This window comes from Columba livia, chromosome 1, assembly GCF_036013475.1.
Source record: "Columba livia isolate bColLiv1 breed racing homer chromosome 1, bColLiv1.pat.W.v2, whole genome shotgun sequence".
Classification (NCBI taxonomy): Eukaryota; Metazoa; Chordata; class Aves; order Columbiformes; family Columbidae; genus Columba; species Columba livia.
In genome coordinates, this window is record NC_088602.1 from 129,543,515 (window position 1) to 129,564,154 (window position 20,640).

General features: G+C 41.5%; 1 protein-coding gene and 1 long non-coding RNA gene across 5 annotated transcripts in view; one reads left to right on the forward strand and one right to left on the reverse strand.

The window, feature by feature from the left end:
- Positions 1-2,838: 2,838 nt before the first annotated feature.
- Positions 2,839-12,234, reverse strand: LOC110364164 (uncharacterized). The gene is made up of 2 exons (XR_002422737.2): positions 10,871-12,234; positions 2,839-3,181 (listed from the first exon to the last, which is right to left on the reverse strand). It is a non-coding gene; the product is annotated as an uncharacterized LOC110364164 (long non-coding RNA).
- Positions 12,235-12,992: 758 nt separating this feature from the next.
- PRMT8 (protein arginine methyltransferase 8) overlaps positions 12,993-20,640 on the forward strand; it is a 95,477-nt gene continuing 87,829 nt past the window's right edge. The window contains exons 1-2 of one of the 4 annotated variants that reach the window (XM_005509771.4): positions 12,993-13,166; positions 13,807-14,217. In XM_005509771.4, the coding sequence (XP_005509828.1) occupies positions 14,143-14,217 (75 nt within the window). In that variant the 5' untranslated portion in view covers positions 12,993-13,166; positions 13,807-14,142. Of the gene's footprint in view, positions 14,218-14,389; positions 14,513-20,640 lie in introns of those variants that run through there. The other 3 variants (XM_005509772.3, XM_065029082.1, XM_065029056.1) reach the window with 3 other exon arrangements.

Consider the following 20,640-nt stretch of genomic DNA (forward strand, 5'->3'; position numbering starts at 1 on the left):
CATAATATGAATCAGTTATAACATTCAAAGGTTCATTACAAAATACCTCAAAAGCAATCCTAACAGCTCTTAGTTCAAGAACTTGTATTGGCCCTTCATCTCTTTCTTCTGCCTTCTGTTCCCAACACTGTGTATCTGAGTTTAGCCACGTAATTACAACTTTACGTGAGCAACCAGAGGCATCAGCGAAAACAATCTTGCCACTCACCGGTCGTTGCTGACAGCGGCACATGCTGTATAACAGTAAATTACCAATTTCAGCCCACAGTCTATGTTGAGGGTAATGAACTGATATGTTCCCTGTGTATGTAGCTAATGCAGTCTGGAAATTCACATCTTCAGTTAATAACCATTGCAAATTCTCTTTTGTTGTAGGAATAAATACACATTCAGGTCTGTCCCATCCATAGCATATGAATATTCTCTGCCTTTGATTATTAGTTTTGCATACATTTTATTAATTGTCCAAACTGTTTTTATTGGTATGTGAGCTAGAAAAACCCATTCCAACACTCTTACAGAATCACTTAATAATTTCTTGTATTGAAATAGTACTGCAAATGGTTGGAATTTACTGGCTATGAGTGCCAGCCAAGTATGCAGTTGCAAATTGCGTTGCCATCCCTGGTTTTGTTCCATAGCATCAGATACTTTCTGTATGGCTGAACTCAGATACGCACTCTTGGTATCTTGTAACCGGTTTTCTCAGATTTCTGAGAATATGATCAGAATGAATATTGATTGTCATGCTGACTAACCACCCTATTAAACCTGTAATGAAATGTAGATCTTTTAACCAGCCTGAGGGTGCTTTGCATAGTTGCTTAAGCTTAGGCCTTGCAAGTATCTATTGTAAACGCAGAAGTGCTAGCACAAAAGTGAAAAATGGTGTTGGTTTTCCTCGCGGGATCAGAAGGGGAAATCTGAGTGCCCTGCGCGCGTAGTGCACAACGAAGCAGCTCAGCAGAGGCCGGTCGGGCCAGGTGGAGGCCGCCCCCCCGCAGGCGGCGAGCCCGAGCGGGACGAGGAGGGGGCGCAGCAGCCGAAGAGCCGCCAGGAGCACCGGCCGCAGGGAGGGGATGGAGCGGAGCAGCCGGGCGGAGGCGGCGCCCACCGTTACCATGGGAAGTGTTAGTTGGCTCCCCTTTCATATTAACCCTTGAGCAACATTCAGTCACCCAGTGCCTGCCTTTTCCACATTTTGGACAATCTCTCAGAGGTACAGCCTTTGAAGTCTGGCATGTATACTTTGTGCAATCTTTGTTTACATGACCCGGTGCATCTCGATCTTAGTTTTGTTCCCAATACTTGTAACTGTGCTCCTAAGGTGTTAGCTAGAGAGCTAGTACACTGTTCACCTGACTGTATGTTTTGACACACTCTCACCATGTCTGCTATAGTACACCTTTCCCTATTCCTAATACCCTGTAACACACATGGGCAATCAGCATTAGCGTTTTCAAAAGCCCATTGTTTTAGTAACAACTCACAACCTGCATCATTTTCTATTTGTGGCTCCAAAGCAGTTTGCAAGTGGTCTAAAAATGGTGCATAATGTTCCTGTTATCCTTGAAAGATTTTTGAAAAGGACGTACTGGCATCTCTCCCAACCTCCGGTAACTTCCGAAATGCTTTCATTGCTAGTTTTGCTATTACACCATATACATCTCTGGGATATGCAACTTGATTCTCTGGCAAAGCATGAGCACCTTCCCCAGCTAAATGACTGCAATCAATCCCTCTTTGCCGATATGCATTATCAATAGCTTTTACAGTACAGTTCTCCTGAAAATCAGATAGCCATACAGTATATTGACTACTCCTTAAGATAACTTTCAACAAAGGACGCCAGTCATGCAGGGTAAGTACGTAGGAGGAGCTTACTGCTTCAAAAAAATGTATAACAAATGGCAAACTCCATTTTCTTTAGCTAATGTCTGTAATTCGTTTACAACATCATACGGTAGCTGTTGAAAGCCTGGAGTTTGCCGTTCACAATAGATTACAGGGCATGCTGTAACCACTTTCCAGTGTCCTGCTTTCAAAGCCTTTTCTCTGCATTTATCCCATATGGTTAAATTAGTGTGCACTTTTGGTTGCAAAATAACATCCCAGGGGAATAAATCAGGCTCTCGCTCCAAGTCCATCGGGCCAGGATCAAGGGGGTTGTCTGGCCATTCCCACAAACCATCTTTTGTCAAAAGGGTTCACTGTAGCGTACATGCAGGGGCTTTGCTATCAGCCAGCCCTTTTTCCGCTACTGCATCTGTGGTTAGTGCATTTTCACCCGATACAGTTACAGGATCCCCCTCCTTCCCTGGCAAGGGAGGAGCAGAAGGTTCACAGTTTGTTGCTACCTGCGTAACTACTTCCTTCTGAGCCACTTTTAAAGTAGTCAGAATTTTCCCCCAACTAGAAAAATGTTCACAAGCAGCATTATCTCTGGTCGCTGCCTGTTCAAATAGTTCTCATCCAACTTTGTGCCATGCCTCCTACTGAAATGCACCAGTTATAGGAAGGTCCGGCACATGATTAGCAATCCATTCTAATAAAGTCACTAATCAGACTACTGATACATCCTGATTTTGCTTTCTTAATAAATGTTGAAGGACATCTAGGCTTTCTTTTTGTTCAAGGGATAACATCCCTCCCATGGTTCCCAATCGCTCACCTCTTCTCAGTGATGGGCATGCATGCTGTGATTTCTGGTTCCCAGTTCTGTTTCCTGGCTCTGTTTCCTGGTCCCGGCTTTGCTACCAGAGTGACTGCTGCCTTTACAGCCACATTGAAAGTCCCTTGTTCAGGGTGCCATTTGTAGCGAATGGAGCACAGACCCTCTTTAAGGTGTGAAGAGAGACATTTATTATAAATCCAGGCTTGCAGTTATACTTACTATGATGCTTGCTCAAGCATTTGCTGATTTGCTATATTAGTCATTACATAAGTGATATATTTTATGTTCCCACTGAAGTTACTGCTATAAAAGCATTTTTTGATCTATCACAAGTTACTGCCCTGTCCTTAATGTATCAATCCTGTATCAATGCCATATCAATCCCTCTGGCCTTGATGTATCAAATAGTATACAGTCCTTGCTTCTTGTATATTTCCAACAACACTTGTTCTCACGCTGTCGCCTCTTGTGGTTTCTCACAGGCCCCATGTCAGAATACGGCCACATCTATTATTAAAAAAAAAAAAAAAAAACAACCAAAAAAAACCCCCATAAAAAACAAAACCAATCAACCAATCAAAACAAAAACAAAACCAAAAACAAACCACCAAAAAAACCCTGAGAAATCAGGTCAGTTGTAAACTATTTTTTTTCTAAATTCATTCACCAGCAACACACTTCTTAGTAACAGTACTTATACTATACTAATAATCATCACTACATCTATAGAACTGTTAGTCTCTAACAAGCATTTTTTTAATTAGCTGTGTGTATATATGGAACTAATGGCACAGAGATCAAGATGACCAGGCTTGAGAGCACAGGAACAAGCCATGTTGGAATATCTGGATTAGTACGTTCATATTTTAAAGTTTTCACAAACTTCTGCAATGGTCACAAACTATAGGACGACCTTGAAGTTCAGTCTTATATCTCAATTAAAACTTAAAATTAATGGAATCCTGTTACAAGGACCATTCATGATTGCTTTCCTTTTAGGGTGTTTTCAGATGTAAGAATTTGTGTGCCTTTCATTCACAACTATAGATGTACTGAAAATAAAACAGCCTTTAGATATGACAGAGTATCCCTCAAAGAATCAAAATAATTTTAAAAGTCTAATCTAAAAACATACAAAGTACATTCAGCCCTAGAGAGTAACCAAGATTAGGCTATTCTATTTGACAATACTCTCTGCTTGACCATGCCCTCAATCTTTTCTGCTCTCTTCCTTTTGCAAACCACAGTTTGAGGACTTTTTGTTCTTTGGTACTGCAAATTGTAAGATTGTACTGGGCAATGAAGCATGTTTATTTTGCAGTGTATGGGATGATTAGTATAATACAGGTTTGCAGTGTATGGATGTTTACAATGATATTACAAATATAATTGTAACACCTGATGATGTCCCATTACAGTAGCTGAAATGATAATCCAAGTGGTCTCTCTCGTCCTTGTGTCATGTATAAGAAGTGCTGTAAATGATACTTTGCACTTAAGGAGACTTTTGTATTGTCTCTAAACATGTACAGCTCAAAGGATGTACAGCCATCAACTGAGTCTCCACAACCCAAAATGCAGGCTAATATTATAGATTAATATTAACTTAGATATTAATATTATAGATTGTAAAACTGAAAGATAGATAAAATCATCTAGTAAACTGGGGCAGAGACAAGTTGAAAATCTAGCACTTCTAACCATGTGTTTTTCACCCGTAGGTGTTAGAAGCTTCAATAAGCTTTCCCATTAAAATTGTTCTTCAAGGTTTATCCTTCTGTTCAATCATAATTTTGATGGACAATTATAAGATTCACTGTGACTTAAGGCTGTTTTTGTTGTTGTTGTTGTTGCTAGGTTTTTTTGTTTGGGTGGTTGAGCTCATACTCTTAGAGATGAACATGACCTTTCACATGCCATTTTAAAGACATGCCTTAAATCGACTTCTAACATGAATCCCCTGTGTTTCAGATTGCTGTAGCCTTCCTTTCTCCTCCTCACCAAGCTGGCAGTTCTTTGGAAGCTGCTACGCACATGGATTTACTACATATAAATAATCATTTTTATGTATTTCTGGAATATACCAGGTACAAGGGAGAGAATGTGACACTTTCCTATGTTTTTCTGTCATTGCAAGTTAAATATTTTGTCAAACCTCTTGTAGGTCCCAAGACTGTAGTAAAGATAAAAACATTTTCATTTGGATTTCTAGTGGTTTACTGTTTATGTTAAACCCACCCATTCTATTCTTGCTTTTCCACACTGTAGGATGTATTGTTCCTAATGAAAAGGAATGGATCACATAAATGAGCTTAGTTGCAACAAGTTCTAATTCTGCATCACTTTTTTTCTAAATCCTCGATTTTTAATTATGTACTGTTTTGATCTGGCAGCTTGAATTTTGTTTCAAGTTTTTTCCAGCATGCCAGTTCTTAGGTTTATGGACAGCAAGATCCTGTCAGCTACTGAAATAGACCTGAAAACTGGCTCTGGCCCAGCCCTCTTGGAATTTGTTATATGTTACATGTAATTCAGTTGAGCTCTGTGGTAAAAGTATAAAAGCAAAAGTCAGGGAAATAATGCTTTGCTCTGATCTATTTAGCAGCAAACTACCAAAGCAGGAACTGAAGGGCAACACCTAGAACAATGGGGTTCGTGCTTGATGGGCTGCTCTAGGCCACTTCTGTAACAAAAATAGCTAGTATCAAAAGTTCTTTCCTTAAGGAAACTTTACCTTGCCTTTAGTGGTACTAGCTATATTCTTCCTTCCCTTTACCTTCTCAGAAGCAAGCTTTCACTGTCATGCAAACTGTTAATACCTCTGCGATACTGACTTCTCTTAATTTCAAAAAATGATACCCAATATGTCTGTATTTCCAGAGGTTTTTTATTATATCAAGCAGGTTTCTGAATCCTAGGAGCAAAACCATTATGCATGAAATACTCATGAGATGTTTTTTCCCTGAAAGAAAATACAAGTATAACACATATCTAGTTAATGTACTTCTCAATTTCAGATCTTTTGTTTCTACCATCTTCAGTTTTATTTAGTTTGAAGAGAGAGGATGGGCACCATTAACACCTAGGTCACACAATCATATCTGCATTATGCAGAGTTTAGTGTAAATGATTTGATCTTCTCTCTGGCAGGCACCACAGACAAACTAGCAGAATCTCCAGATTTTGCCAAAGTCCTCAATCAGATCAATAACCCAAGAGGCTTAGCTCTGTTTGCAGCCAGAAAAATCACCATCTTAGACACCTCAGAGTGCTGATTCTACCCTATAATCTGGCCAAAGCCTGACTGTATTTAATTTATATGGGACCATTATCAGGCAAAGAAGTAAAGAAGTATGACCTCACTTTTCATAAGTTCTAGACTGGTTCTGGAAAAAGTTATGTTGCTCTCAGCTCATGACATACATGAGTACTGATCAGACTTCATTGTTTTCCATGTTTTAGTGGGAGGCAGAAGCATTTTGGCAGTTTTATTTAATGGAAGAGGAAGGAAAATACCAAACTCGGAGGAAAAAATTGCCAACACACTATCATAGTTACAGTTGGTTGTTTGTGGACAGCGACAGCTGAACATACGTGCATGTGTTTGACAAAATTGTTCATGACAGGAAAAAGTGAGACACATAGCAGCATGACTTACTGTGTAAGACAGTTATGGAAAAGAAAGCAAGAAGACAGATGGCTATTTGCTAGACCCGGCAGAGCCATCTAAGTGATTTTCATAGATCTTCCAGTTACAATGCTTTACAAGAATGCTCCCAAAGCCTTATGCATGTCACTAAAGAAGGCAAATAAATACCTTTTCCAATCTAGCAAGAAATCAAGAAGTCTATCCCTCAAAAAAGGTGGGAGGAAAGACAAAAAAGAAAGGAAGTTTGAGAATGGGTGAAAAAACAGAAAGTGACAGAAACCAAGACAACAGTGCCTGCCACCCGGCAAAGAAAGAACAGAGAAGAGTAATCTCAAAAACTCCTTTAACCTTATGTGACACAGCAATTTAAAAGTTTAAACACAGATTGTAGCTTAAGAAGAAAAGAAATAACTAAGATTTTATAATTACAAAGCAATATAACATCTTGTTGGAATGAATAGGGATGCTTTTACTTATCTGGCCTTCAGCTCAGACTTGCGAATCATGCAATTATACTGAATAATCCAGCAGGAGAGAAAATCAGGACAGATGAAACAGAAACGGGTTTTTATTTAAATACAGAAATTCCACCTCAGATTCCAGCTAACAATATAAGGCAGAAGGCAGAGGTTTTTCAGAAAAGAAAGTTTCCTAAAAGCTATCATACAAGAACAGAAAGTTACAAGATAGCTTGAAACTGGTGATTTGCATTTGAGTAAAGATAGGTTCATGATTCTGAGAGTATTACTTCACTTTCTTTCTGATAAGCTGCGTGCCCAGATGCAATATTTTCTACCCATTGACAGCTTATGGGGGATGGCATTATAATGAGGTTTAGCTCTTCAAACAAAATTATACACCTTCTCTTCTCTGAGCACTCAAGAATAGAATCAAAGAACAGTCTTTCACTTCTCTCAACACATTCTTTTCTTTGACAGCATTGGCTGCACTTATCAAACCACTTTGGTACAAGAGTGTACATATATATATTTTCTTTTCAAGGCTTCAGGAGAAATATGAAAGAAAAAACAAAAAGTCAGACAGCTATTTGCTGGACCTGATGGAGCTACCTAAGTGATTTTCATAGATCTTCCAGAATCACACAGAATCACAGAATCATTGACCTTGGAAAAGACCTCTGGAAATCATCTAGTACAATCCCCCACTCAAAGGACTGTCAACTAGATCAAGTTACTTGGGGCCATTTATACTGAGTTTTGAATATATCTAAGGAAGAAGACTTCAAAACATCTTTGGGCACCCTAATATTAAAAACAAGTTTTTCTTATGTTTTTATTTTGTGTATTTCAAGTCATGCCCACTTCCTCTTGTCCTTTTGTTGGATACCACTGAGAAGAGCATGACTCCATCTTCTTTGCCGCCTCCCACATCAAACCCTTTCAACCTATCTTCATATGAGAGAGCTCTCCAGTTACTTAATAGTTTGGGGGCCCTTCAGTGGACTCACTATAGTATATCCATGTTTCTCTTAAGTTATATGGGAAAATACTTTGCATAACATTTCTTAGGCTCCTAATAACTTGAAGAAGACTTTGTCGTCAAACTTCAGAGGTATTTTGTTGTCTGTTCTGAGTGCATGTGGTTTGTAATGGTTCAAAAAATTAGGTGGGAATTGAACAAGGTTGTACTATCAGTTATGCAGGTCAGTGTCTGACATAACATGATATTATGCCCTCTTATCTCTGCCACTGGAGTAATCTCAGTTCTCAATGGCCTGCTTAGCTCTTCTAATCCACAGACAATTGGAGACCCACTTTGGTGGCCTTTATAGAAGTTGTCAGAATAGGACTTTCTTCCAGCTCACCCAGTTAAAGTTTAAGAGTTTAGCACTCACAATGAAAAAAAAAAATGGCAGGAACATTTTGGTTAAAATTATATTAGGTTTTCTGTTTTTTGACTGCAAAATCAGAGTTTCTGTTGCTAAATAAAATTAAGTCTACAACCTTTAGAAAAATACAAACATTCTGGTGATTAATCAGCAAGAGACAAGGTTCTCTGGTGTTTAATTATCTGTAAGCATAGCTAAGGATTCAGATCATGACAAGGCTTCTATAATTTAACACTGAATTATCTGAGCCCTGTATATATATTCTTGGCTTGTGGCAGTGGCTATCTTGAATCAGTTCAGCTTCTGATAGACCCTTCCTCACTCAAACCTAGCATCAACAGTTGAAAACTGCAGTGATTCCCAGGAGTAGACTGGAAAGCTTTAGTGTTCCTGAAGAAGGATAAGAAGATGATACATGGGGGAAAAAAAGTTAATGAGGAAAGCTAAAGGATCAGGAAGGAAAAGTATAAATAAAGTATTTTAAGAATTAAGCTCAAAATCTTCAGAATGAACATGGCCAAATTGCAGGAAATAAGAGAAATATTTAAACTACTAGAAGTTTTGTGAGAAATAGTCAGGATAGAAGATGCATTAAGATATTGGAGAGATTGCCAAACATAAAGAATATTTTGAGGCAAAGCAAGTTGGTGTGACTTTCTGACCAATAATATTACTTTCAATAACAGATAAATAACTAACATCACTCAAAACCAGTAAATGTCTCAAGATTCCAGAAGGGGAGAAGAGAGGAAAGGGGAAAGGGGAAAGGGGAAAGGGGAAAGGGGAAAAGGGAAAGGGGAAAGGGGAAAGGGAAAGGAAGGGGAAGGGGAAAGGGAAGGGGAAGGGGAAAGGGAAGGGGAAGGGGAAAGGGAAGGGGAAAGGGAAAGGGAAAGGGAAAGGGAAAGGGAAAGGGAAGGGAAGGGAAGGGAAGGGAAGGGAAGGGAAGGGAAGGGAAGGGAAGGGAAGGGAAGGGAAGGGAAGGGAAGGAAAGGAAAGGAAAGGAAAGGAAAGGAAAGGAAAGGAAAGGAAAGGAAAGGAAAGGAAAGGAAAGGAAAGGAAAGGAAAGGAAAGGAAAGGAAAGGAAAGGAAAGGAAAGGAAAGGAAAGGAAAGGAAAGGAAAGGAAAGGAAAGGAAAGGAAAGGAAAGGAAAGGAAAGGAAAGGAAAGGAAAGGAAAGGAAAGGGATAGGGAAGGAAAAAGAAAACAAAAGAAAGAAAAGAAAAGATTATGAGTCATCAGATGTGGCAGTTTTTGCTAAAAGGGCAAAAATCACAGATTTATCAGTTTGTATCATGCTATTAACTTGAAAGAACAATGCAAACTAAAGGATCCTGCCCCATATCTTCCTTTGGTTATTGGAGCAGGAATGGATTTTGATACAGTATGTTCTCAGCCAACTAGGAAGTGGATTTACAGCCCAATGATTGCCTCAAGTCTCTGGGTAAAGCCCTTCCCCATTTTTCTAAACAAGAAGAAAGGCATCTGATGCCCAGTTTTTCTACTGAAGTCTGAGGTGAAATAGATGGGGAGAAGTCTTTTCCAGGCTGATTATGCCCTGCCTTATTCCTTTCATCAAGATGCAAGGTATTAAGAAAGGTGAAATTTTCTAGTTTAATCTTCCTCATGTGAATAAGTGACTGGGGAAGAGATGGCCAAAGCTGCCCAATGGAAAGATGCTGTTTTATATGAGAGAGCATTCCAGTGTAATAAATATAACAGTTTAACATTGATTCAGGCTATATGAATTTTATCTGTGACACAAGGTGCTATTCTATTTTACCCTCTCTCTTCAGCCTTCTCATTGCTGCTTTTCTTTGCCTTCCATGGCTACACTATGTTTCCCTGTGTAGAACTTTGCTACACATTTTTTCACCTTCTCTGCCAGCTCTCTACCTGACCTCCTTCCTTTTTAATATTTTCTCTTCTCCTTATTCATCCTTATATTTCCAGTCTATTTTTCAACTGGAGCACTGCTATTGCCTCCTACTTGAAATTACACCAAATTGTCAATGTTTGAAGTAATTCTTACCTACTTCAGCCTGAGGCTGCTGTTATTGGAAATCTGAAGTAATTAATGCTTTCCTTTCCATTTTCTCTTGAACACCACCCAACTCCACTTGTAATACTTTGTGACCTTCACATGTACTTATACATGATATGTTTACGTTCAAAAGACACTTTTGACATCTCCTGGCTTTGTTACAAGTACACTTTTACTACTATAACATTTTCTTTATGACAGTACTCTTCTACTTGAGATCTAACAAAACAGGAGCAGAAATACGTTCCCAAGCTCAGTTCCAATGGCTAGTTATCAATCTTAGGTAACCACAGATGTCATCAGGATTTTTATTCGCATGTCTGGGTGCAGAATTTGTCCCATAAACAGTATGAAAACTCATATTCCTCAAATTTAGTGTTCCTGTGAATTTGAGTATCAAAAGGAACTTGCACTGAGGCCCCTATTCAAACTGGACTGGCCAGATATCTGTATGTGTAAAAGCTGCTTTCAGACTCTTAACTGATACTGCTAAATGATTCTTGCAAGGAATAACTTCTACCCATGACTAGTAAAAGAAGTCCTGAAGGACAAATAGTTTTCTCTTTGGAAGAAAACAGATTAGACAAAACAGTGCGTGTTTTCAAAACAGTTTCCTCAGTCACATGTAGAACATAAAAGGAAGAGTAAGGAAACCAACCATCTGCTAGATTTCCAAAGGCGTGTGGGACCAAAACTTTCATCCTTGTGCTGGAACCATCATAGTGGAAGGTTTTCCTGGTATCTGTAAAGTATCAGCACTACGTTCAAGGATTAGCAGTCAGGTAGCATCTGTGTTGACAAAGACATAGGGAAGGACAAGAATAGGTGGCAGGGCAAGTCCTGCAGTATCTGAAGGAGAAGGAAGGATATATTAAATCTCTGCCTGCCAGTTTTGCCAGTTGCTGAGTGCTTTTGAAAATCTGATGCTTCATTTATCTGACTAAAGAGTGATTGAGCTGTACCAGAAATACAGAGCCAGCTGTCAGAGAAAACTGTAAAATATGTCCTGGAATAATTTTGAAAAATCTAAGTATTTTTTTCTGTATGTCTATGTAGACCACTGTTTATTAAAAGATTTAATTATGCTAAATTTAGCTATGTGCATCAACTGAAAATAGAGAAGACACACTAAAACTATATAGGTTAGCCCAAATGCATGTACCCACCAACCACATTCACGACATACCAGTGAAAAACATTGTGACAAAGATTGCAGAGACATTACATTTTCATTTGCAGATTGTTTTTTCCTTATCCCTCCACCTAGAAACTGAAGTACTTAATAAGTCTCATTGTCCAAGACTGTGAAGGTAGCTTTGGAATACTCTAAACTAGATTATCACAGTATCACAGTATCACAGTATGTTTGAGACTGGAAGGGACCTCAAAAGATCATCTAGTTCAATCCCCCTGCTGGAGCAGGAATGCCTAGGTGAGGTCACACAGGAACATGTCCAGGTGGGTTTTGAATGTCTCCAGGGAAGGATTCTATCAGCAATGGCTGTAGGGGTTTTCATGTTTGAATGGTTTTAAGACCTTCAAGATCTCTATGAATGTCCCAAAGAGGGAATGGCTTGCTTCCACTTCTGTCATCATCAGAGCCCCATGCCTCGAAGGTGTGAAATAAAGTTCTACTTCATAAAGAAATGAGGTGTGGATAATTATTGAAAAATATAGTGGTATGGAGCTAATGAGAGAACTTGGGATGTTAGAATAAATGTGAACTGAAAGGAATAGCAGGAAATCAGAGGCTTGTAAAAAACTGAATGATCAAATGTCTCTTCAAAGTCTCTCACAGAGGTCCCAAACTCAAGATGTATGGCATGTGTGTCTATAACATACTCTACAATTCTGAAAACTTTTTATATGGTGTCACTGTGTCCTATAAGGCGTACTCATTGTCACTTGACATTTCAGCATACCATACACCTTTTGCTTCCCTGGGTTCCTTACTTTTGTGTGATTTATTACAAATCCCTGAAATCTGTTGCTTACCTACAGGTCTGTATCTGAACAAGAATTTGTGAATTGGCCCCACTGCCTCATCCCTGTGGGGCAGGAGAATAATTTTGCTCTCTGCTTTTCAGTTCACATTCTCTACCTCCATTCCTTCACCACCAGGAAAATTTCAGCCTCCTGTGTGTCCAGGGACCTCCTTTTGTTTTGGCAATACCTCATAGCACGCCAGTATTCCAGAGATCAGCTGAGGATAAACTCTAATTAAATGACATTAAAATAGGCTGCAGGGGACAATTATTCAAAACCCTAGATCTACCGTGATCTGTTACTGATGTAGTATCTGAGCTGGCTACATGCTTAAAATATGCATCAAAAGTAATCTTTCAAACCTCTTCTTCAGATCTCCATTGGCACCCCCAGAGGAAATTATTTCAAACTGTTTAGAGAGCAGCAATCCTGTTCTAGTCCTTGGAATCTTTTGAGCAACACCCCCACACACACCAGCATTATTTTCTCACCTCCTCCGTATAAAAACAAAACAGAAACGTGAGAACAGTGGGCTGGAGAGATGGAGCTGTAGAAAGTGAAGTTAGAAGGACTAATTATGTAATACGCCCCCCTCTCCTGCCCTTTCCCACAGCAACCGGAGTGAGGCAAGCCTGATCCTCCCATCTGACAACTCAGAACTAGAAAGTGCCCGGAGGAGTGAAAGCAAGATAAACATGTGGGGAAGGTGGCAATGCACTCCCACAGAGGAAGATATCATTAGGAAAAGGCTAAAAAGAAGTTCAAAACACCTTTAGCCCCTCCCCAACAAGATCTCTCCCTCCACCCCTTCCCCTCGCCCCCTCTCCCTTTTCAGTGGGAGCTGCATCCGGATCGGGACTGTAGTTCTACCGTTCATGGCTGTCTGACGGAGTGTGGATTCTGCTGAAAAACTTCAAGTAAAACAGAAGCTGGGAGAACAAACACCAGAAGATATATTAAGAAAGCAGGTTTGCTACTTAACTCGGAGGAAAGAAGCTGGAGCAGACTTCTTCAGTTGCCCTCTAAGAGCCTTGCTGAGCGTCCTTGCTAAGAAAAATGTTGCTGATTCAAAAAGAAGAGGAGGGATGGGGAAGAAAAAAAATTGTCCATGTCTCTGTGAGAGAGAGATGTGTGCGTGTGTTCGTGTGAATGCATGCTTGTGTGTGAGAGGGTGTAGGCGATGGCTGTGAGGGAGCTTGAAAGAATGTCGTGGGGTTTTTGTCTTTTTTTTTTTTTTTTTTTTTTTTTCCCTATGAAAGACGTGTGAATGCAGTTCCCACAGAAGGGGACCAAACTCTGCCCAAGAGCAAAAAGGGTAGACAGAGGGAGGAAAGGAGGGGGAGCGGGGGGGAGGAGGGATTGCTATTACAGAAGACATTTGTAGAAAGAGGGTGGCAAATCCTGTGACCATCTTTAAAGGTAGTTTCCTGGGACCTAGGGAGCAAGAAAGAAGCCCAGAGAAAGAAAACAAAAGGCTATGATTTCCTTGTCCTGTTGCTTTATCTCTGTCTCCCTCTGCCTCTGGAAGAGTAGCCACAGGACAATAAGATGCCCGGCTGGTCACTGCATGCCCAAGTTCAGTTTAGCTGGTGCTTCTCTCCTGTTTAGCCCGACTGCTTACTGTGAAGGGGAGGACTCACAGCCCGACAGCCTTGTAGTTTATCCTGAAGAGTGTGTGCCGCCTCTCTTTGCCCATCCCAAGAGCTCACTGGAGGTGGAGGAGAGGGGAGAAAGAGGAGGACGTGAAAGTGCCCGAGCTTCTGATGCTAAGAGGAGCCAAACATTTCTGTGGACAATGCAGGAAGGACAAATCTGACTGATTTATTGCCGTTTTCCATAATTTTTTTTCTCTCCCTATCAATTGGCGCACACCAGTGTTTGGAGATCTTTGAAAACACAAAATAAAACACCAACCCTGAAGCCCCAACCCCTTGGCTAGCCCTTATGGGAATGAAACACTCCTCCCGCTGCCTGCTCCTGAGGAGGAAAATGGCGGAGAACGCTGCTGACAGCACCGAGGTAAGGATGCGAGGCCAAGCCTGGCGCCCCAGCTCCCCCAGCCCCGAGCATAGATCCCTTAGTAGACGCGGCAGCCAGAGCAGATAAGCTTTACTGGCTCCTTCAGCTAGCTCCTGCCTCCCCTGCTGCCATGATTTCCTGCATGTCCCCCCCCGCCCCGTCATCCCCCTTCACCCCCCTTCACCCTATGCAGGGAACTTTGCACCTCGCGGAACCGGCCTGTCGCTCGGGTTTGCTTCCCGGAAGCTGCCGCTTTACGGCTGTTTCGCCGAGAAGTTGGGTGGGCTGGCAGGAGGTGAGGCTGCCGTGCGGGGTGCGGGGAGCTGGGAGGAGAGTTGGGTGTGTGCGGCGCTAAGGAAGGGGGCGGTTATTCATGTGCTTGAGGAGGCTGAACAGGACAGAGGTCTCTTGCGACAGCACCTTGGCCAGCTCCGGGTGCTTTTGGCCGGGCAGAGCGCCGCGGAGCCTTTGTCGCGGTCGTTTGGGGAACTTCAGGAGCGTCGGTGTTTCTGCAGCATCTTGGATATAACCAGGCGGAGGTGCGCCGGGGGGGCGGGCGGAGGGCAGGAGGAGTAATCCCCCTTGCGCCCCGCTGGCCTCCGCAGTGCTGAGAATAGCTTTGCATTGCCTTCGGGCCGAAAGGGTACCCTGCGACCTCTTAGGTTTTCTGCAAGAAAGCTACGCTGCCCCATTCCTCCCCCACCCTCCGCCCCCTATAACTTTCCGTTTCCTCAACACTGGGGTGGAGCAGCCCTTGTTTACTTGTCTAGGGCTGTCTTGACCACACTGAGAGTTCTCAAGGAATAGAGCAGTGTGCGAAGTCTCAGATCTGGAAAAGCAGAAAGGTGCAGGATGAAGTCCCAGCTTCTCTGGGACCATGTGAGAAGGAGACAGGGGAAAGTATGAGTGTGTGCCAAACTCCCCGTTTCTATTCATAGACTGTGCCTAGCGCTCTGACTGGACTCTTAACGCATGGTTGAGAAATAGGCAGCACAACCATGTGCAGACCTCAAAGGACATTGCACCCAGCCAGGTTCATGCCCTTACATGCACAGGCAGGTGGTACTGTCCCTTCTGCCCAGTTGCCCTGCATAGATAATAAAGAACAAAAGCACCACTTCAGTGTGAGCACATGATTATTCCCTCTATACTTTCAATGTCTCTGCTAAATATCTCCTCCTTTCAGATAGCCCTCCCAGTAGGTATCCTGCTCACAGAATCACAGAATCACAGAATTGACTGGGTTGGAAAAGACCTCAGAGATCATCGAGTCCACCCTTGGTCCAACTCTAGCCCGTTTACTAGATCATGGCACTAAGTGCCATGTCCAATCTCAGTTTAAAACCCTCCAGGGACGGCGAGTCCACCACCTCCCTGGGCAGGCCATTCCAATGCCTGAGCACTCTCTCTGTAAAGAATTTATTTCTAATATCCAGCCTAAATTTCTCCTGGCAGAGTTTTAGCCCATGCCCCCTTGTCCTATTGCTAACTGCCTGGAAGAAGAGACCAATCCCCACCTGGCTACAACTTCCCTTCAGGTACTTATAGAGAGTGATGAGGTCACCTCTAAGCCTCCTCTTCTCTAGACTAAACAACCCCAGCTCCCTCAGCCTCTCCCCATAGGTCTTATGTTCAAGTCCCTTCATCAGTCGTGTCGCTCTTCTCTGGACCCGCTCCAGCACTTCAATGTCTTTCCTGAACTGAGCGGCCCAGAACTGAACACAATACTCCAGGTGTGGCCTCACCAATGCAGAGTACAGGGGAAGGATCACTTCCCTTGTCCTGCTGACCACGCTATTTTTGATACAGAACAGGATACCGTTGGCCTTCTTGGCCACCTGGGCACACTGATGGCTCATGTTGAGCTTCCTGTCAATTAGTACCCCCAGGTCCCTTTCTGTGTGACTGCACTCCAGCCACTCTGCGCCCAGCCTGTAGCGCTGCAGGGGGTTGTTGTGACCAAAGTGCAGCACCTGGCACTTGGCCTTATTGAACTTCATCCCATTGGAATCAGCCAATTTTTCCAGTCTATCCAGATCCCTCTGCAGAGCCCTCCTGCCTTCCAGCAGGTTGACACTCCCTCCCAGCTTGGTGTCATCAGCAAATTTGCTGATGATGGTCTCAATCCCCTCATCTAAATCGTCAATAAAGATGTTAAACAGGACTGGACCCAACACTGACCCCTGGGGAACACCACTAGTGACTGGCCGCCAGCTGGATGCAGCCCCATTCACCAGCACTCTCTGGGCCCAGCCCTCCAGCCAGTTCTTAACCCAGCGTAGAGTACACTTATCCAAGCCATGGGCTACCAGCTTTTGCAGGAGTATATTATGGGAGACAGTGTCAAAGGCCTTGCTGAAGTCCAGATAGACCACATCCATGGCTTTCCCCTCATCCACCAGGTGAGTCACCTGATCATAAAAGGAGATCAGGTTGGTCAGACAGGACCTGCCCCTCCTAAACCCATGCTGGCTGGGTCTGATCCCTTGTCCATCCTGAAGGTGCTATGTGATTCCATTCAGGATGATCTGCTCGCTCTGTTTGACCTTCATAATTATGCCTCCTTTTCTGTGCCAGGTGAAGAGCAGTATTTTCTTAAATGAATGTGATGTAAGCACTGAATCAAAGAACATGCCTGCTACTGCATTACATAGAGTACTGTTTGCAGAAGTGCTATCTATAAATAGTACGAAGTCTGGCTGCACATCTCTACACTGTCGTAGTACTGACAGCACATACTGCATTAAAGGTCCCAGGATCCTGGGCAGTGTTGCAATGAGAAATGTCCAAGAACAGACAATTCCTTTCAAAGCCATTTTTCAATGGAAATTGACTTTAGACAGGGAAAATAGGTGAGAGGAGCTCTTTATATGTTCCTCTTCTATTTCAATTAACTATTAGGACATTTTTGTCATTTAACTGCCTTTGTATTTCTGCTGGTACAATGCTCCACACACAACAATGTTGTTTTATGGAGAAGGCTCTTAACAAGGACAGTTTCATTCCAATGCTGCATACAGTTTAGGAGAATATTAAAATGCTGTGCTTTCTCTCCTCAGAGTATCCATTAGTGACAGATTTGTGAAATATGAGTGAAAATATTGTAGATTAGGCATATCCTGCTGCACTTTGACCTTAAGAAAATCAGAAGGGATACCTTCATAACATCTGCCAAGATATTTTCTATTTTATTAATTTTCGTATTTGTGATGTTAATATCTGTTATGTACTGAGAGAAGTAAACTGCATACATGCAGACTTAGAAATGCACCAAACAAAATAAGCCAGGACATTTCAAGCTCTGTCGCTCATCAAGCATCTATTTTTAGCAAAGTCATATGATACCATTTTGACCTTCAAACCTGTATTTCTCTAATTTTCTCCTGAAGTTAGCATATGTTCTGTGACGGAATACAGGACAAAGCATCTCACTTTTGAACTTAGCAGTATGAGACAAAATTAGAAATTGGTATAAATTTGCTTCATTTAAAACTAATGGGGTTTCAGTAATATGCACGATTTTATACTCACTAAATATCTGAGGCCCTTTGATACCATGGTGATAGGCATCATGTAAAAAATGCCGGCTATAATGAGAGATGAACAGTTAGAACATTTAACAAATGGTCAAAATACCCCACTTTCAAATAATTCCCAAAACCTTCTGGTTCTTACTCAGATCAATTTGAGCCAATTACTTATGTTACAGCTTCATAGAATTTTTGTTTAGTTGGTTTTGTTTTTGGGGGTGATGGTGGTGGTGGTCTTATTTGTTTATTTTCAATCTACCACGACTAAGAGCTTTAATCAAATATAGCAAGTGTACTGTTTCAGTAGTAGGGCAGTTAAAAAAAATACATTAAGACAAATAATATGGATGCTGCATGAGAAACCTTTTATTCTCTTAACTACCTTCTGATGAACATAGTGCTAGCTCATTAGCCTAAGGAAGGAGCTTAAAGAAATTGTAACAAATACAGACAAGAGAAAAACAAAGCTATGGTAAGACAATACTCACTGTTTCCTCAAACAAGAATACAAAAGAGTCAGAAAGTAACAGCTCACTAGCATTACTTTCCAGTCAAGGAAGACACCTTGTGTTACCAGGGAGCTTACAGAAATGTGCTCCCAAGTACCAGATTGTGCAGGCATTTATATTGCCATTATTCCCATAGCCTTATATCTTGATACAAAACATAGATAAGTGAGTGGAAGTTTTGTTGTGAGTGCTGTTGGATCTTGGATCAGGCTCAGAATAGTTTTGTGCTGTTATTGTATTGATAACAGCTTGATATCAGTCTGCCCGCCAGAGTTTAACTGGAACCAGCATTTTTTTTGTGTTTATAAAAGCCTGAGAGTACACAGTTCTTTGTATAAAAATAAAAGTCATGGGGAATAAAATAATAAATCTTTTCTATTTAGAGCCTCACTGAGGCCCACAGGGATCCCACTAGTGGGAGGCTTGCTAGAATGGTTTTGGATCCCTGTTTGGAGCTCACAAGGAAAAAAAGTCAGAAAGTCTTTATTCCCCTTGGTTATCCAATAAACTTTAAGAGAAGTTCCACTGGAAAAAAGTTGTAGAATCTCTCCTCAAGATACAAAAAATGAAGTTCTCTGTCTTTAGTCATGAAAGAAGACTTGCCTAAACAAAACAGGACAGTTTGTGTAAAAAACAGATCCAGAACTGAGTTATCTGCAAATAATTAAAGCCACACAGAAAACAAAGTGAAAGAGAAATTGTTCTTTGTAGAACATATGCACAAGGATTCTGCAAAAATCATGGTGCTGACCTGCTGTAGATTTCAGTTTCTGGGTCTTTTTATTTTAAATGTATTAAATGGAAGCCATATTAATACTAGGCCTGATATCAGTAATGAGAAACAAACTGAAAGAAGTGAGATTTCGGAAGCAGTGTGCCTGAATCTAGTTTGTGAACCTATGTCAGATGAAGGGAATAGAATCACAGAATATTTTGGGTTGGAAGGGACCTTCAAAGGTCATCTAGTCCCACCCCCTTGCAACAAGCAGGGACATCTTCAACCAGATCAGGTTGCTCTGAGCCCCATCCAGCCTGGCCTTGGATGTCTCCAGGGATGGGGCATCTACCACCTCTCTGGGCAACCTGTGCCAGTGTTTCACCACCCTCATTGTATAAAATTTCTTCCTTAAATCTAGTCTGAGTCTACCCTCTTTTAGTTTAAAACCATCACCCCTCTTCCTATTGAAACAGGCCCTGCTAAAAAGTTTGTCTTTGTCTTTCTTATAAGCCCCCTTCAAGTACTGAAAGGCTGCAATAAGCAGAAAGTGCTGCAATATCTGCATGTCCAACAGACATATACACCTACACGTAATAGTTTAGTCACTGACTGAAACAATTCTAGAACCTGAAACTGGGCTACTTTTGCACAATGCAACTGCACAGTAACTTCATAAAAGGCAATTTTTATGCTGAAGGCTTCACACTGTCTGTAGAGAGAAAAGATGCCAGTTTAATTGCTAAGAATAGAGACATTTGGTAATTTATTAATGGTAGCAGAACAGAGTCCTTCCTGAATGTCTTATTACATAAAGATTGGGTTTTGGTTGGAAAAAATATCTTTTGAAGATTCGGGGCAACAGCCACAGTAGACTTCTAACTGTCACAGTATCATGAGATCCAGGTCTGTGAAAGTAACTGCTCCGCTATCAGAAGTGGGGAGTTTACAATGTCCTATCTGCATGAAATCCAGCCACGCCACTACTGATGGGAGAAGAAATTATAAAATCTGTTAAAATAATGAGCTTGTTTGCATTTCATGAGTGGGAAGAGGGGTTTCTCCTTCCTAAGTTATCAAAATATAGATGAACAGAAGCAGAGCAAGTGTGTGCCTAGCAGAGAACAGTAGACTGAATTTATTCAGTAAGTCTAAGTTTTGTTCCTGGCTATTACACTGGGTGATCTTGGAGATACAGTTTAATCCCTTTGAACTTTCCTATTCATGCTATTGAATTCTGTGATTTATTGCTGAAAGGTGCTGTATAAGATTATTATTTGGTGTTATTAAATTGCTTAGAACACCAGATATGAATGAACATTAATGAGTGGGTGATGTTTACCCAAGAGAGAAATAGCACTGCTACGTGGTGTACTTCTTAGGCTAACAGAAGTCGTGACAGATCTGACAGATAGCTAGCTGAAGAAGCAGGTTATGACATACCTTTTAGCCTTACTGACTGTGCCACATGCCTGTGTCACATAACTTTGAATAGGCAGAGTTGTGGTAGCTGGTATGTGCAGGTAATATCAGTGAGCTATAGAGACCAGCCCAGTGGCCCATGCCCTAGATGTTTTGCACTGCTGACAAGGCAGTCAGAAAGCTGATGTCAGTGAAGAATCACTGTGGGTGTAGTCAAATCCCCAAGGGCTATAGAGATAGCTCTGAA